The sequence below is a fragment of the Centruroides sculpturatus genome, unplaced genomic scaffold (assembly GCF_000671375.1).
Source record: "Centruroides sculpturatus isolate CEXI.00-Female unplaced genomic scaffold, Cexi_2.0 scaffold775, whole genome shotgun sequence".
NCBI classification, from domain to species: Eukaryota; Metazoa; Arthropoda; class Arachnida; order Scorpiones; family Buthidae; genus Centruroides; species Centruroides sculpturatus.
In genome coordinates, this window is record NW_019385176.1 from 52,259 (window position 1) to 71,621 (window position 19,363).

Here is a 19,363-nt window from a genome sequence, read left to right on the forward strand (position 1 = left end):
TACTATTCCTTTTATATTCAACATTTTTTAAACAGTTTTTTTGTAATTTCTTATATATTGAAGACGTTTTATTTTTTCAGATTGAGTATGAAAATGTGATAGATTTCATATATTTTGATGAGTTGTTTCTTTCTATGTCTTTTTAAAATTTTTAATGATACAGAAAGTCAAATGGAAGGAATCAAATCAAAAGATTTTTCAAACTCAACGTTTTTTTAAACTTTGTATATTTACATTAAAATATTCACAGTAAAGAAATTTTTAGAGATATTCTCTTAATATTTATTTTTCTTTCAGAACTAATTCTGTTTGTTCTCAAAATATGAAAATAATCTAGATTGTTCTGTGTTTTTTAATTTCACTTGTATGTTTCCATTATCAATAAATAAATAATTTTATCAGTTAGGCAAAACTCTGTATATCATAATAACTTCAAAAGACACTAGTCTATAAGATGAAGACTTCCTCAATGATTAAGATATATAAATTGATCTAGGTTTTTCTTTTTGGTATATTATCAAATCCCAATCACATTCTTTATTGACTGAGACATCTGATAAATGTATTATATCTAAGTTATGTTATTGCTCTTCTAGAAAGTTATAAAATGTTTTGCAAAGTATTTTATAACTGTTTCTAGATTTTTTTATATTAGTATTATGTTGTCAAAATGTTAGTAATGTGAGCAATGAGAGTATATTTATTTATTAAGCATTTTTATTTATTTAATTTTATATATTGTAAATCATATCTTGTTTACATTAATAAATATAAATATTTATTAATATAGAATACAATAAATTTATGAAATTAAAACTTGTTCTAGTGGATGTTAAAATTATGCTCAGAAATATTTTATAATTAAATTTTTCACTTTATCTCAAAAATTGCATTCAATATATGGATTGTAATTCTGTCACATGTACATCTTGAATATATTTTTAACTTGATCTGTTGAAGATTTGTTATGATTACAGAATTTGTTACACCTTTATTTGATTATTATTATTATAATAATTGTAAAGTCAAGCTAAAATATCACATTTTCTTCGTACAGTTACCAGAGTTTTGATTGATAGAATTGTACAATGTTTTATTTAATATAATTTTATTCTATCAATTTTATAGATTCTCGGATATAACAGATATACTTAAAATTCACAAAAAATAGAAAAACACCAAAATAAATTTAAAATGTCTTCATATTTTGTACCTTTTCACATCTCAGGAAAACAGCACAAAGTTTTACGGTAGATTTATCTTTATCTTGAAGCTCTCATCTGCCTCAATATGCAAAACCTGTTTAAAAAATATTCTCTCGAGTGTGGTACAATTGTAAGAAATATGTTGTTGATAAAGAATCCAGGACAATAAGATACTTAAAATTTACAAAAATAAAAGAAACAATAAAATCAATTAAAAGTTTTTATCTTTTGGATCCTTTTATCTCTTTATCTTGAAGATGAGAGCCTCAAGATAAAGGTTGACTCTGCTGTGGGACTTTATTGTGTTTTTCTGAAGTTTGAAAATGGACAAAATTGAAAGCACTCTTATATTAATATTTTTTTCTATTTTTGTAAATTTTTAATATACTTATTGTCATTGACTTTTTTAATCAGCAATAACTGATATAGTTGTGATAACTTAATATTTTAAGGAAAGCTTAAAAAATAATAATCTGTATTGTCAATTAAAAAAATGAATAATTGTAATCATTGTATGTGTTTATTTATAAAGAATAAATTTTTGTTTTCTGATTTTACAATGTAGAATTGTTTTAAAGTATTGTTATGTAATGCAGAAAAATTATAATATTTAAAAAATTTATTAAAACATCTTTTTAAAAAGTTGAACATTTTTTTTTTTGTTTTGTCAAAAGTAATAAAAAATTGTCAATGATTTATTTGTCAATTCACAGAATAAATAATAATTATATTTAAAATTATAAGTTTGTATATGAAATTTAAGAAAATTTAACATGGTATTTATAGTTACAATTTGAAAGTAATTTTTAAAAATATATTTATCTTAGGCAGCAACTGTTTTGAATGTTAAGAATTGGCCAGATATATTTTGTGATACAAACAAATTTTCTTCAATATTTATTTTAAAAGATATTGAGGAAGAACCATTACAAAATTTTGCTTGTGAATTTTTTACTAGACATTTTGAAGTAGTAAGTATAGTATTTTAATCATATTTATTAAATTATTTTGACATGCAACAGTTTTTCCTATAAAACATTATTATTTTATAGATAAGCCATTTAAAAGAATCTGCAACTGATGAACCTATAAAATGGAGAACATTAATAGATAAGTCAGCTACTCTTTGGAAATATAAAAATGGAACACAGCTATACAGTTATAGGTGGAAACGTTTGGTAAATGCTTACAAATCTTTCAGAAGAAAAATATGGAGTGACTCTAATTTAAACAAAAGGTATATGATCTCATTTAGTTGTCATGCCATCTCAATAATCATTCAATATAATATAGTGTTCAAGAATTTTTAATAACACTTTTAAATAATGAAGAATTTCAAAGTAATTTTAACTTTTATTATACTTGTGTCCACTTTGGACATTCTTATCAACTGGGACTTGTTATACTGAGGGAAGAGAAAAACACAGTTTCTAATTAAAAAATATTTATTGTAATGTAATCTTGTATGCCACTACAAGATTACATTACAATAAATATATTTTAATTAGAAACTGAAGTTTTTGAAATTAATTTGAAAATTTACTTTTTCCATTAGATACATTTAATTTAGCAAATTATTATTATGTTTTGCAAAATTTTGTGGATTAAAATGGATAATTTTTTGTTTTCCAATTTTCATATTTAAAAAGAATAGATAAGACAAATTTATTGTACATACATATATACATACATACAAAAAAGACTTCAGCCGTACACAAGGTGTTTAGCCAGCAGAAAAGAGGGTAAGGGAAAGGGAAGGGGAAGAAGGAGGGAAAGGAGATAGACAGTAAAGAAAGGTAGGATCCCTCTAAATAGTGTATGTATGGCTACAGTACCCAAATTTATTGTACAGTAACATAAGTTATATATCACTTCCTTCCATAGTACACAGTTAGCAACCTCTTCCACATCCTTCCTCATGAAATAATCCTTAGTGTCACTTAAACTGTATTGGGAACACAATATTTCTTGAAAGAGTGCTGCACAACTTTTTCTGTGTTTTTAATCCAAATANTCATCTGCCTCAATATGCAAAACCTGTTTAAAAAATATTCTCTCGAGTGTGGTACAATTGTAAGAAATATGTTGTTGATAAAGAATCCAGGACAATAAGATACTTAAAATTTACAAAAATAAAAGAAACAATAAAATCAATTAAAAGTTTTTATCTTTTGGATCCTTTTATCTCTTTATCTTGAAGATGAGAGCCTCAAGATAAAGGTTGACTCTGCTGTGGGACTTTATTGTGTTTTTCTGAAGTTTGAAAATGGACAAAATTGAAAGCACTCTTATATTAATATTTTTTTCTATTTTTGTAAATTTTTAATATACTTATTGTCATTGACTTTTTTAATCAGCAATAACTGATATAGTTGTGATAACTTAATATTTTAAGGAAAGCTTAAAAAATAATAATCTGTATTGTCAATTAAAAAAATGAATAATTGTAATCATTGTATGTGTTTATTTATAAAGAATAAATTTTTGTTTTCTGATTTTACAATGTAGAATTGTTTTAAAGTATTGTTATGTAATGCAGAAAAATTATAATATTTAAAAAATTTATTAAAACATCTTTTTAAAAAGTTGAACATTTTTTTTTTTGTTTTGTCAAAAGTAATAAAAAATTGTCAATGATTTATTTGTCAATTCACAGAATAAATAATAATTATATTTAAAATTATAAGTTTGTATATGAAATTTAAGAAAATTTAACATGGTATTTATAGTTACAATTTGAAAGTAATTTTTAAAAATATATTTATCTTAGGCAGCAACTGTTTTGAATGTTAAGAATTGGCCAGATATATTTTGTGATACAAACAAATTTTCTTCAATATTTATTTTAAAAGATATTGAGGAAGAACCATTACAAAATTTTGCTTGTGAATTTTTTACTAGACATTTTGAAGTAGTAAGTATAGTATTTTAATCATATTTATTAAATTATTTTGACATGCAACAGTTTTTCCTATAAAACATTATTATTTTATAGATAAGCCATTTAAAAGAATCTGCAACTGATGAACCTATAAAATGGAGAACATTAATAGATAAGTCAGCTACTCTTTGGAAATATAAAAATGGAACACAGCTATACAGTTATAGGTGGAAACGTTTGGTAAATGCTTACAAATCTTTCAGAAGAAAAATATGGAGTGACTCTAATTTAAACAAAAGGTATATGATCTCATTTAGTTGTCATGCCATCTCAATAATCATTCAATATAATATAGTGTTCAAGAATTTTTAATAACACTTTTAAATAATGAAGAATTTCAAAGTAATTTTAACTTTTATTATACTTGTGTCCACTTTGGACATTCTTATCAACTGGGACTTGTTATACTGAGGGAAGAGAAAAACACAGTTTCTAATTAAAAAATATTTATTGTAATGTAATCTTGTATGCCACTACAAGATTACATTACAATAAATATATTTTAATTAGAAACTGAAGTTTTTGAAATTAATTTGAAAATTTACTTTTTCCATTAGATACATTTAATTTAGCAAATTATTATTATGTTTTGCAAAATTTTGTGGATTAAAATGGATAATTTTTTGTTTTCCAATTTTCATATTTAAAAAGAATAGATAAGACAAATTTATTGTACATACATATATACATACATACAAAAAAGACTTCAGCCGTACACAAGGTGTTTAGCCAGCAGAAAAGAGGGTAAGGGAAAGGGAAGGGGAAGAAGGAGGGAAAGGAGATAGACAGTAAAGAAAGGTAGGATCCCTCTAAATAGTGTATGTATGGCTACAGTACCCAAATTTATTGTACAGTAACATAAGTTATATATCACTTCCTTCCATAGTACACAGTTAGCAACCTCTTCCACATCCTTCCTCATGAAATAATCCTTAGTGTCACTTAAACTGTATTGGGAACACAATATTTCTTGAAAGAGTGCTGCACAACTTTTTCTGTGTTTTTAATCCAAATAGTTATGCTGTTACTGTAATAGACTAAGGAGATTGAGTGAAGTTGACATCTTAAATATTTACTATTATGAATATTAGTCTAATAAAATTATTAAGATGATGCAACAGAATTAGTGAGTGAGAAATAAGATGCATGACACTAGAGGTAACTAATTATGATGTATTACCTTGAATCTAAGATGCATTCTATTTTCAGTGCTGCTAAAATGTGAAAAAAAATGTCTTAAATTCAAGTAAATACAGTAAATCAAATTTTATTGGTAGTCTTTTTAGATCTTGTATATGATAATCATCGTGTAAAAAAGTAAAGTTACATCTCATATTTTAAATTTTATTAGAAGAATTAAGTAAATTTAAACAATTCATTTAAATGCAAGGCAGGAGAACCAAAAAAATAAATAAATATTAAGTAGATTCAATAAGAAAGTTGCAAAGGATAACAGTAATTAATAAATTATATTAAAATTTCTTATTTGTATTGAGAATAATGTGATATTTATATTGATATTTTAATATCTTAAAGAAATTTTCTGCAAAATATATTTAATAAAATCATATATTTATAGAATATCATTTATATTTTTAACCTTGAATGGATTTGGACAGTATGTTAAGATTGCTAAAGTTCCATATTGGCAGGATATGCTAGCTATCTTTTATTCAGCAGACCAAATAATTCAATTAATCAACAATCAAATGAAATCAGTTTTAAGTAAGTAAATATTTTTTTTTTATAATAATTAACAATTTAATAATTTTTAGAGATTTTATATAAATTTTGAAAATTGTTTAGGTAATAATTCTTTACAAGTATCACATCTTTCTCTCAATCTTCCATCTTTAAAGGATGTTGTTTCAAAAATTATTCCTGCACTCCCTGATGCATTTGTTGCATTTGGAAATCTTCTTACAAATGATCTTAAAAATGTAAGTATGGTTGCTTCTGTTTTATATATATATATTTTTTGTTTTTTTTGTTTTTTCCATTTAGTTTAACTTTTTAGTGGTAGAAGGAACATGATGGTAACTGNGTATAGTATTTTAATCATATTTATTAAATTATTTTGACATGCAACAGTTTTTCCTATAAAACATTATTATTTTATAGATAAGCCATTTAAAAGAATCTGCAACTGATGAACCTATAAAATGGAGAACATTAATAGATAAGTCAGCTACTCTTTGGAAATATAAAAATGGAACACAGCTATACAGTTATAGGTGGAAACGTTTGGTAAATGCTTACAAATCTTTCAGAAGAAAAATATGGAGTGACTCTAATTTAAACAAAAGGTATATGATCTCATTTAGTTGTCATGCCATCTCAATAATCATTCAATATAATATAGTGTTCAAGAATTTTTAATAACACTTTTAAATAATGAAGAATTTCAAAGTAATTTTAACTTTTATTATACTTGTGTCCACTTTGGACATTCTTATCAACTGGGACTTGTTATACTGAGGGAAGAGAAAAACACAGTTTCTAATTAAAAAATATTTATTGTAATGTAATCTTGTATGCCACTACAAGATTACATTACAATAAATATATTTTAATTAGAAACTGAAGTTTTTGAAATTAATTTTAACTTTTATTATACTTGTGTCCACTTTGGACATTCTTATCAACTGGGACTTGTTATACTGAGGGAAGAGAAAAACACAGTTTCTAATTAAAAAATATTTATTGTAATGTAATCTTGTATGCCACTACAAGATTACATTACAATAAATATATTTTAATTAGAAACTGAAGTTTTTGAAATTAATTTGAAAATTTACTTTTTCCATTAGATACATTTAATTTAGCAAATTATTATTATGTTTTGCAAAATTTTGTGGATTAAAATGGATAATTTTTTGTTTTCCAATTTTCATATTTAAAAAGAATAGATAAGACAAATTTATTGTACATACATATATACATACATACAAAAAAGACTTCAGCCGTACACAAGGTGTTTAGCCAGCAGAAAAGAGGGTAAGGGAAAGGGAAGGGGAAGAAGGAGGGAAAGGAGATAGACAGTAAAGAAAGGTAGGATCCCTCTAAATAGTGTATGTATGGCTACAGTACCCAAATTTATTGTACAGTAACATAAGTTATATATCACTTCCTTCCATAGTACACAGTTAGCAACCTCTTCCACATCCTTCCTCATGAAATAATCCTTAGTGTCACTTAAACTGTATTGGGAACACAATATTTCTTGAAAGAGTGCTGCACAACTTTTTCTGTGTTTTTAATCCAAATAGTTATGCTGTTACTGTAATAGACTAAGGAGATTGAGTGAAGTTGACATCTTAAATATTTACTATTATGAATATTAGTCTAATAAAATTATTAAGATGATGCAACAGAATTAGTGAGTGAGAAATAAGATGCATGACACTAGAGGTAACTAATTATGATGTATTACCTTGAATCTAAGATGCATTCTATTTTCAGTGCTGCTAAAATGTGAAAAAAAATGTCTTAAATTCAAGTAAATACAGTAAATCAAATTTTATTGCTAGTCTTTTTAGATCTTGTATATGATAATCATCGTGTAAAAAAGTAAAGTTACATCTCATATTTTAAATTTTATTAGAAGAATTAAGTAAATTTAAACAATTAATTTAAATGCAAGGCAGGAGAACCAAAAAAATAAATAAATATTAATTTTAATTATATGAATTTTCTTTAGATTAATATTTTTAATGTACAGTATAAATATTTTTTATTGCAGAATTAACACTGTTTAATAATGCAAATATCACACTATCGGATTTATTTTTGGAAACTCCTGAATTGGAAGAGATCTTAATATGGTTTGAAAATTATTTACTTCCTGGTTTGGAAAGTACTTTTCATACACTATATATGGATAAAGAAAAAGTTAGTAATATAATATAAAAACACTTGAATTTATCATATTTCTATTTAATAAGTTAAACTATTAAAATGTTGTATTTTCAGATTGTAAATCTTTTGTCTAATTTTAATTTTAACTTATGCAACAACACAGTCATGACATATTTAATTCCATTACCTAATAACAGTAATGAAAATTTACTGGAAGAAGGAAAACAGAAATTATGTGATATTAATCTTGCAAGGATTTCACAACAGTGGAAGGTAAATAAAATTATTTTTGATAAAAATCAATTAATTATACAAATTTTTTGGTATGAATGAAATTAACTAATTATATACTTAATATATAAAATATATTTAGATATTTTTTTAANCTTCTTACAAATGATCTTAAAAATGTAAGTATGGTTGCTTCTGTTTTATATATATATATTTTTTGTTTTTTTTGTTTTTTCCATTTAGTTTAACTTTTTAGTGGTAGAAGGAACATGATGGTAACTGAGAATAAATTCTACAAACGTTTTATTTGAAGTTTAAAAGGAACAGATTCTGAAAAAAATAGTCTAGCACTTTCAAACTTACATTTATTATCAGAAACAAGCTATAAATACCTTTACCATACTAACATAACTAATATGTTGTCATATAAGTATACTAAACCAAAAGGAATATGACTTAAACAAATTAATTAACAAAAATCTGTTGAGAATAACATATGATCAAAAAGATAATAAACTAATTGGTTTATTAGAGATTTACAAAATACTCTAATTGGACCAATACACTTATCTCATTTTGGAAATGAACTGTTACCAAGAATTGAGGAGGTAGAGTCATATTTATAATATTTTATTGTAAATATTTTCCATAAATCTAGACAGATTCTAGTATTTTCACATTATTTTCTTAATTGATTTTTTCAAGAAGTTGCACTTTATCCCTAAGAATGGTCACATTATTATTCATTTTTTTTTCTTGTATAAATTTATCTAATAAACTAATCTTTCTTCTTCTACTGTCCATCCTTTTCATTATTAATATTGTCACAATAAAATCAATGGACAAGTATGAGATGAATTTTTATAAGATTTCATTCATTCTTGTCTATATCCCAATACACTCATGACTTTGTATACAGAGAAGTATAATTTTCAGCTTTATATGATCAGCAAGAAATACTTTATACTTGAATAAGTACATAGTGTCATAAAATTTATAAATTCACATTTTTTATCATAAATTGTTGTTTTCTTTATTTTTTTTCTCTGTTTATAAACAATTATTCGTTAATAGTTGTTTATGAATACGTAAATAATTTATAAATGTATGTATGATATCAAAATATAAAATTCCAGCAATAAGAACATCATTGTCAATGGTATGCATAGCTCTAATAATTTGGTGGTGCCACCTTAATAATTATAAAATGATCATGCCTACAATAATGTACTTGTTTCCTAATGCCATTAAGTTTTGTACATGTTAATTCATGAGTTTGTAAACTTTTAGTGGTTTTATTAGATTGATTGAATTTTTTTTTCTATGTATGCTTGATCAATACAATCTTTTGCTGTTGCATCATTAGCATAAAAAATTACAGTAGAAACAAAAAACTACATTTTTTGAAAGATTGTATTGTAATTATATTTATTGTAACAATTGGATTGGAAGCTTCTTTGCCTCTTTTCAATCAGTTTTATTAAATTCTTTTAGTGTAGGCTGAGTAGGTCCTCTAGAAACCTTGCCCAATGTTCTAGTTTATTTTTCAGAATAAGGAAAACAGGATCATCATAGAGAACATTCTCTTGAACTGAATGTCTACTAATGGAATGTCAAAGTATGATTACTACTAATACTTTTTAACATGTCATTTTTTTCAGCTCAGCACTACAACTGTCATTTTTCACATGTTATTTTGGTTGAATTGGCTCAGATTCAGTACATTCACTTGTATTCATGATTGTACTACCATTTGGTAGTTTTAAACACACTACTTAATGATCTTTCTTGTAGTGATAGAAATAACCAAACATCACTAATAAAAAAGGGCACAAATATTAATTTACACATCTAAAAAATAATATTTGGCAATTGATATGATGAAGTTTAAGTAGTACTGAAGTACAGTATTGTGTTGTATTGTATTGTAAATCAGAATGCAGTGAACTTAGTCCTACATCATGCGAGTGACATTTGAGCGTAAAGACATAATTTGATATATGATCTCAATGATTAATGTTGAGAGATGAATCAAGATCAAACTGCTCATGGTGTGTATTTCAGTTTCAGTAGTATTCAGTGCAGAAAATGCTGGAACTTTGTAGAATATTCAATAGTGGCTCTACATTATGATTGATTGGAAGAATGATTTGCAATGTGTGAAAAATTTTCTCATTGGATAATAAGATTGAAGAATGCCATCAAAGGAATGATATAAAGAAATTTCCAGTATTTTTTTGGAGTTACAGCAGTCTATGCCACATATAGTTCTTTTAAATGGAGAAATTCAGCATAATTTTACTTGTAATAATAATTTTTTAATTGCAGATTATGAACAAAATACATAGAAATATTTTTAGATTATGAATAGCACAAACAAGCACATAATGTTTTCAGGTCTTTTGTTTGTATTAACACAAATTAAAATTCAAAATTTAAAACTTTTCACACAAAAAAAATCCTTTTATTTTCTATCGTACATATTATTTTGTTATCTCCCTGTCTCAAATAAAAATGCATATTAGATAAAACTGAAATAGTCAATAAAGAATTTTACAGATAGAACTGTCATTTTCTTTTTAAAGCAATTTACTAGATGATTTGTGGAGCCATGGCACTGGCAATTAACCATGCACACTTTGGTTATTTTGTTTAAAATTACCTATTCAAAAGAATTCCAAGCTCCGTACTGAATATTATTCATTAAAAGCATCAAAACTTTTAATGAATTTCAATAAATATTTCTCTATAAATCTGTATGTAGAATTTTTATTTTATTTCATATAATTTTTAAAAATGATAATTTATATTTTAATTTAAAGAACTAACAACGCTGAAATATTTTATTAATTACAATTCTTTAGATTTTAGACAGAGTAGAAAAACTGCCATATCCTCTTAGTAAACTCCCATGTGAAGAGGGAAGCATAACTGACATAATTGAATTTAAAGATAAATTGAAAATTCAAAATATTGAAAAGAATGCTTGTTCATCTGGACCTTTCATCACTCAGGAAATTATTACAGAACCTACAATTTCATCAATTATAATTGCTGTAAGTGTAATTAAATAATTTTAAATTTGTAATATAATATTTTCTTTTATTTTTAAGAAAAAATAATATTTTTTTATTTAATATTTAGTTGGGCTGCAATTTTAAAATTGCTGATTCCCACTGTTGTCCATTTGTCTGTCTATTTATTCTCTATTAATCTCAAGAATAGTTAGATAAACATTGAGACTAGATATAGAAAGTTTAGAGGCCAGATGCACCAATTAACTATATATGAACTTCTAATCTGGACTGGAAGTGACATGATTTTAATTCAAAATTTTTACCTTACTATATAGAGTTATAAACTTAGTGTAGAGTTGATTCTTATGATAAACTGAGATCAGTAATATATACACAACCCTCTAAGGTGTACAATATTTATGTGATCTCACATTTTCTATGATAAAAGTCACATGAAAAATAATGTCATTATAGAGAAAAAGTAATCACAGTTTCAGATTCAATGTAAAACTTATATTTTTACAATTAAAATTAGTTTTAACACTGTATTTTATAATACAATTAAAAATTTTGGCCTGGCATTGTGATGATATCAAAATAGGTATTATGATTTTTAATTTAAAATAAATATTTTTTTTTAACAATATCAATGTTCATTTTATATATTATCATCTGTAAATTGTTTCATGTATAATTAATAATACAATTTAATGAATTGTAATACAGCTAATAAGTATTTATTTATTTACTTTTACATGATATTATTGAAATATAAAATTTAAAAAGTTTTATTTATTTTTAGATTCAGAATGCATCCCATGGCAAAGAAATTAAATTTAATTGGACTAAAGCTGGTCAGCATGTAATTCAGGCAGTTGAAAATTCTAAACAACTTTCTAAATTCAATGGATCCATTTTTCCTGATGTTCCAAAATTTGATGAATCTAAAATGAAAATTGCTATTGATGAAGTAAAAAAAATGCTTACAAAAATTAATGATGAAAGAAAGGCCTTCAGGTAATATTTTTTATATATTTATTTAATATAGAGGAGATCATTCCATGTCCAGACAGTTTTTAGTTTACAACCATTTCATGTGAATTGAGGCTGTAGAGAACAAGTTTAATTATACATAATCATAGCACTTTCCATTGCTCAACTTTTGAAGTTACAGTTTCATCAGTATCAAAAATCAATTTCTCAAAAACTTTTCAAAAATGGCAAATTGTCTAATCATGGAACATGATGATACACAACTAGACAGTGGCATTTCACTATCAGACATAAAGATTCATACCAAATATCATGCACATTTTGTAAAAAGTTTAAAACTTATTCTTAAATTTAAATAATCACAAAATGACTTCAGAATTAAAAAAAGTGACATTTGACAACATAAAAGTTTTGGATATCTAATATCCACTTTTGCCACTTAAAACATAAGCTGCACATGGTAATAATAAAATGCTTTAATTTTAGCCAACATTGGCATAATCTCAAAAGAGATAATAAATAAAAAGATTGTTGGCACTTCATAATGCTACAGATATTAGTGGTGACATTTTGGTAAATATGTCATTTATTTAAATTAATATTAATTTTAATCTATATTTGTAAATACCTATGAATACTTTTTCCTTGCAAAATATGTGTGAACAGATTCATCTTGTATTTCTACTCAAGCAATACTTTGGCAATGACATTTTGAAGATAACTACCCTGCTAGAAAACTTTATTAGTGATGTAAATGCAGCATGTAATAATGATTAAGTTTTCAAAAGGTACAATGCTGAAGCAAACTTGTTGCAACATAAACAAAATCTGTTCAACCAGTGGGCACATTTCCACTACTGGATGCATCTGATTTTAGAAATGGAGCATTTTTTATTGTGCGAGTGATAGTGGTGAAACTTGTGATTTGACAACAGTGTGTTAGGGACCTATATGCACTCTAATAGGCATACTTCTTCACAGCTTAACTAGAATGTTGCAAACATACTGACTGAGAATATTACAAGTGTCGCCTGAAGAAGTTAAACAAGACCCCTGAAATTGATTTACTGCTTTCTCTGTTCACATGGTTGTCTTCATCTTGCTAAAGTTTATACCACAGATTCAGTACATGGATGCCATTTAGCACTAACTCAGGAAGTCTCTTGACAAGATAGCATTGTGAAACTTAAATTATCTGTTAGTGGAACTGTTTGAACATAGAATGGTCTCCCTTACACAAAATTTTTAAATTTTTTTCTATATAATGAGTTTTATATTAAAATTATTTTGAAGTAAGTAACATTACTTTGAGTATTAATGCAATGACAAGAAAAATAAAATTATACTTCTAATTGTATTAAAATGTCAGAATCAATTATAATTTTAAAAAATAGTTTAAAGATAAAATATATCAAATTAATTCTAAATAAGATTTTTTTATGTAATTTTTCATAAATAGCTTTTTGTCCATATAGCTATATTGGTTTCACTCATTCACTGATTCACCCAGTGACACATTGACTAGAAATGTTTGACATGAAAAGTTTGAATAGAAGCAGATTTCTTACATAAAAATGAAATGAAAAGGAAATGTAAACTTAGTTACCAGATGACTCTGAAATCTTGAGAGTAAAATATTTTATACACTATGAAGTATCAAAATTCTCAATTCTCAACTTTTTATATAATGTTATGAAATCTGAGCATATAATCAATTAAGTGCCATCTATCTATTTTTAAATTCGTTTATTGTTAATTTGCTCTGTATTATTTTAAATTACAATATTTGTTTACAATTTTTTTTATCATTAATTACTCTTCATTAAATTTTTAAAATATTATTTATAATTATTTAATCAATATAAATAAAATGAATATTGTTTATATAAATAATTATTATAAATTGAATGAGCATTATAAAATGATATGAAATGTTAAGATTAGACCATAAAAGGTAGTCAGAGGTAGTGTCTTAGGATTATATAATATATGAATGAATTTATAAAAATTGACAAATAAATATTATGTATACACAAAGTATATAAAATAGAAATTTTCTTGCACATAAAATGATATTTTATTTATTTATTTTTTTACTATAAATGTTCTCAAAAAATAATATTTAACATGGTAATTATATATTACAGATCAATAGTTTAAAAAAACAAAACCAGAAGCAGTTAAATGACAAATACTTTATGAAAGAACATATCTTATTTTTGACTTCAAACTATATGGATCTCAGTTCTTATGCAATACATTAGTATATTTTTATCTCTTTTTTTTTTATTTTTCCTAAAATTATTCTAACCTAATTCATTTCACTTCATTAGACATAATATGAACTTTTAAGATTAAACAATCAATTTTTTAAACTAAAGTATCTATATAGAAAATTAAATTATCACAGACTATTTTTGATCTTCAACCATACATACACAGTTTAATGGATTAAAAGTAGTTGTAATAAAAATTATTAAAAGAATTGACAAAATAAAGTTTTTGTATTAAAGTAATGAATAAATACTTTAATTTAATCTATCTAATTAATCTTTTTCAGATTTTCTAGTCAAATATTAGACTCATTAATTTCATACACTGAAAATTTATCTGGTGGAAATCAAATAGCATTAGCTAAAAAAAATGCAAATTGTCCAAAAGGAAATTGTAATAAAGACAAAAATTTAATTTCTTGGGAAAATAAATTTGGATTTAGCAAATCTAAATTTAAAAAAATTATTAAATCACTGGAAATAGTAACTAAAGATATTTCTGATATTTTAAGCAGAACTTCAGGTAAGACATTTCAAGTAAATTTTATACCAATTTTGAAATTATTCAAGCATAAAATATTTCTTTATTATTAGGATCAGAAGAAATTTCTGTATATAATATTTTCAATGGTACTATTATTAGCGATGCACTGAATGTATTGAAAGAGGTACCAGATGCTTTGCAAATGATTGTTGAAGCAATTTTTAAACCTCAGTTTTCTACAAAAGTATGCATTAAATAATTTTCTTACTTTAATTTTGTTAACTAATTCAAATTAATATTATTCATCTTTTTTTTTTAGATTTCTAAACTCATAAAAATGAATATTAATGATTTTTGCTCTGATAAACTTTTATTTTTGGATATATTTGGAAATACAGAGGAAACAAAACACATAGCTGAAGATTTTCATAAGAAATTATGCCACTTAATTTTGAAATTTCATAGAAACATGTCTGCAGAAGTTTTTTTAAAAAATTTTATTGATCTTCCAAAATTGGTAAGGCATTAAAAATTTTTTAAAATTTTTATTTAATTTCATTAATAATTTTTTTAAAATTGACTTACAATCTAATAATTATTTGCATCTTTAACAGAAAAACTTATGGGAAAACCCTATAAATGATACAGAAAAAGTTCAGTTTAGAAATATTGTTGATGCACTTATAAATATTATGGATAGCATAAAATATTTAAAGAAACATAAAGTTTTGTCAGGATTAGAAGATAATTTCCTAAACCAGTTAAAATGGGAAGATCTAGGAGCATTTATTAATGAAAAATTGCAAGAAGCTGGATCCAAAAAGTATGCAATTTTTTCACTATTAAAACTTTTTGGAATTTTATACTTCTTTGAATACCTTTATATTCTAATTTTAAATAAAACTTAATGAATTTAATTTCAGATTTACTTTACTTTTGCAACATACTTCTAAATCATTGATGAAAGCAGATGTGCAAAGTAATCATACTTTATCAGATAAACTTGGTTTAATTGCTATATATTTTGAAAGAGTAAATGGAGTTTTCCTAAAAGTTAAAGGTAAAATTAATTTATGTATTATAATAAAGAAACATAGTTAACTTGTTACTATATTATTATTCAATAATTGAAATTTCTAATTTATGCATTACTATTTTCTTAAAACAAATTACACAGACAGTAAAATAAATGTTAGTAATTTATTTAATTTAATGAAATTTTGTTATTTTTTCGATATATTTTAAAAACTAAAATCAGTTTGTGCTGTTGTGGTGAGATCCATGTCGCCTTCGTATTTTGACGTTGTCATTGGACGTTGGCCTCTCACTCTCTCTGTCTGTTTACCAACAAAATCAGTTTGTGCTGTTGTCAAAACAATTGTAAATCATATTGCCACTTTGCACTTATTTGTAAAAATGAGATTAATAATTACAGATAGTAATGCTAGTTTCATAGAGTTTCTGATTTGATATAAAATACTGTAATTATACAGTAGAACGTCGTTTATCCGAAAGCATTCTAGCCGGCAAATTTAAATTTTCGCTAGTGCTGTGGCACTGCAATCTTCGGCTATTTCTTGGGCTACTCAAATATTTTACGTTTTTGATACTAAATTAACATCTGAAGTATAATTTTTTATTGTTTTTATATTTTTCAATATATTTATTTTGTTTGTACAAAATAAAAAAATAATCTTTAACGATACAATAGTCTTCGTTAGGCTTAACATCGACGAAACTTCAACACAAAGCGACATGCAACGGAGAGAAATTTCAACATGGGATAAATTAATATATTTTTTTGTACATGATTCGTTATCCGAAAAATAAGTTATCCGAACCACCCCAGTCCCCAATTGATTCGGATAAACGACGTTCTACTGTAAAGGTTTTTTTTGTTGATCAGCTAACAAAAGAGTCTTTGCCCTTATTGAAACACATGAGTTCCAATGGTCATTTATTGTTATCAGACATCATTGAAATGTTAATCAAGGTTTTCTATTGTACAGTGAGTGCACAATCAGAGTAAAAAATTGTGAATCTCAACATTCTTTACACAAGATGAAGAAGAAATTGATTGTGTTAATACAAGAAAGACTATGACTTTATAATTAAAGTGAAAAAGATTATTCAGATATTTATAATTCATAATTATTGATTATTGTACAGTACCATATACAGGTAGAATAGGTTTGAAAATTTCCATATTTGTTTGATTTTCATTTCTTATTTTGATGATATGAAAGAGATTTTCATTTCTTATTTTAATCCAGTTTTTCTTCTTCTTTCTCTTCTTTCATAAAATCTCAACATAATTTTTCAATAATGAATTAAGAAACACATTTTCTTAGAGCAATTGTTTTGAAAATGTTTTGCATGTGTATAGTTTACCTATACTTCCTTATTCCAACGATATTCATACAATGTGAAAGTCACAATGATTATTCTGTTTGATTTGATGTTTAACTGTACATTCTGATTTAATGAATAATTATCTGTCATAATTGATATTAGTTATCATTGGCGATAGTGTTAAACTAGCATAAAAAATTATTATTAATTAATGTTGAAGCAGATTTTTAATAGTTTTTGAGTCCAATAGCATATTTTAGACATGTAATTCCATTTTTTAAAATACATGCTCAATGAGAATACAGTAGAGCGTCAATTATCTGAATCAATTGGGGACTGGGGTTGTTCGGAAGATTGATGTTTCGGATAACCAATTATGTACGAAAAAATATAATAATTTATCCCATCTTGACATTTTTCTCCATTGCGTGTCACTTCATGTTGAATTTTCGTCGATGTTAAGCCTAATGAAGACTATTGTATTGTTAAAAATTATTTTTTTATTTTGTACGAACAAAATAAATATATTGAAAAATATAAAAACAATAAAAAATTATACTTCAGAAGTTAATTTAGTATCAAAAACGTAAAATATTTGAATAGCCCAAGACATAGCCAAAGATTGCAGCGCCACAGCACTGGCGAAAATTTAAATTTGACGACTAGAATTCTTTTGGATGATTTAGCTTTCGGATAATTGACGCTCTACTGTATGCATTTAATAAATACAATAAGAAAAATGCTAAAAGAAAATTTACAAGTCTAATTTCAATGATTATTTTTAAATTTTATCTTTTACATGACATTATGTATTTAAATCACTTTTTCTTCCTGATATTCTCTTTCTTACTATTTTATCATTTTAACTAATACAGGTATCCGTTGCATAACAAGGTTCTGCTTAATGTGGGATTTGATTAACATTACAATAAATTAAACAAATAGTATCAGTTGACTTTTGCTTTATTAATATTTAACGTGAAAGCAATGTTTCATTGATTGAAACTGTTCTACTATTCTGAAACACTGCTTTCAGCATTCTAACAATTTGAAACACACTTGTTACCTATAAATGCAATGATGTTAATAAAGAAAAGGTCATATGATTTATTTATTGAATAATATTCGATAGATTATTAAGACATAGCTTAAACATCGTATTTGTAATATTAGTAACAACACAATACTGTATTGAAAGGGTATAGACACATCTTGTGCCAACATCATGCATGTTCTGTTTTTATGAAATGAATGTGTATATATATATATATATGTCATGTGTCCATTTTTTATTATTATTTTTTAATTATATGAATTTTCTTTAGATTAATATTTTTAATGTACAGTATAAATATTTTTTGTTGCAGAATTAACACTGTTTAATAATGCAAATATCACACTATCGGATTTATTTTTGGAAACTCCTGAATTGGAAGAGATCTTAATATGGTTTGAAAATTATTTACTTCCTGGTTTGGAAAGTACTTTTCATACACTATATATGGATAAAGAAAAAGTTAGTAATATAATATAAAAACACTTGAATTTATCATATTTCTATTTAATAAGTTAAACTATTAAAATGTTGTATTTTCAGATTGTAAATCTTTTGTCTAATTTTAATTTTAACTTATGCAACAACACAGTCATGACATATTTAATTCCATTACCTAATAACAGTAATGAAAATTTACTGGAAGAAGGAAAACAGAAATTATGTGATATTAATCTTGCAAGGATTTCACAACAGTGGAAGGTAAATAAAATTATTTTTGATAAACAATTCAAGAATGGGGTTGTTTGGATAATCAATTTTTCGGATAACTGATTACGTATGAAAAAATATATTAACCTATCAAATGTTGAAATTTGTTCAAATCCTGGCATGTCCTTAAGTACCCTCTCATGGTTGCACCAGTGCTGCCAGCTAAAACATGCACACCAACAAAAATAATATTGGAGTAGCCCAAGACATAACCAAATATTACAGTACCACTCCATAGCTAGTA

The 19,363-nt window shown here is 24.9% G+C and overlaps 1 protein-coding gene across 1 annotated transcript in view; it reads left to right on the forward strand.

Moving 5' to 3' along the window:
• Nucleotides 1–19,363, forward strand: part of LOC111635765 — a 49,261-nt gene that overhangs the window by 2,501 nt on the left and 27,397 nt on the right. The window contains exons 2-16 of the mRNA XM_023380831.1: nucleotides 2,033–2,176; nucleotides 2,258–2,383; nucleotides 3,976–4,119; nucleotides 4,201–4,385; nucleotides 5,726–5,871; nucleotides 5,953–6,086; nucleotides 11,100–11,291; nucleotides 12,055–12,269; nucleotides 14,806–15,041; nucleotides 15,113–15,246; nucleotides 15,322–15,519; nucleotides 15,617–15,825; nucleotides 15,926–16,062; nucleotides 18,722–18,870; nucleotides 18,952–19,110. Coding sequence (XP_023236599.1) covers nucleotides 2,033–2,176; nucleotides 2,258–2,383; nucleotides 3,976–4,119; nucleotides 4,201–4,385; nucleotides 5,726–5,871; nucleotides 5,953–6,086; nucleotides 11,100–11,291; nucleotides 12,055–12,269; nucleotides 14,806–15,041; nucleotides 15,113–15,246; nucleotides 15,322–15,519; nucleotides 15,617–15,825; nucleotides 15,926–16,062; nucleotides 18,722–18,870; nucleotides 18,952–19,110 — 2,508 coding nt within the window. The remainder of the gene's footprint in view (nucleotides 1–2,032; nucleotides 2,177–2,257; nucleotides 2,384–3,975; nucleotides 4,120–4,200; nucleotides 4,386–5,725; nucleotides 5,872–5,952; nucleotides 6,087–11,099; nucleotides 11,292–12,054; nucleotides 12,270–14,805; nucleotides 15,042–15,112; nucleotides 15,247–15,321; nucleotides 15,520–15,616; nucleotides 15,826–15,925; nucleotides 16,063–18,721; nucleotides 18,871–18,951; nucleotides 19,111–19,363) is intronic.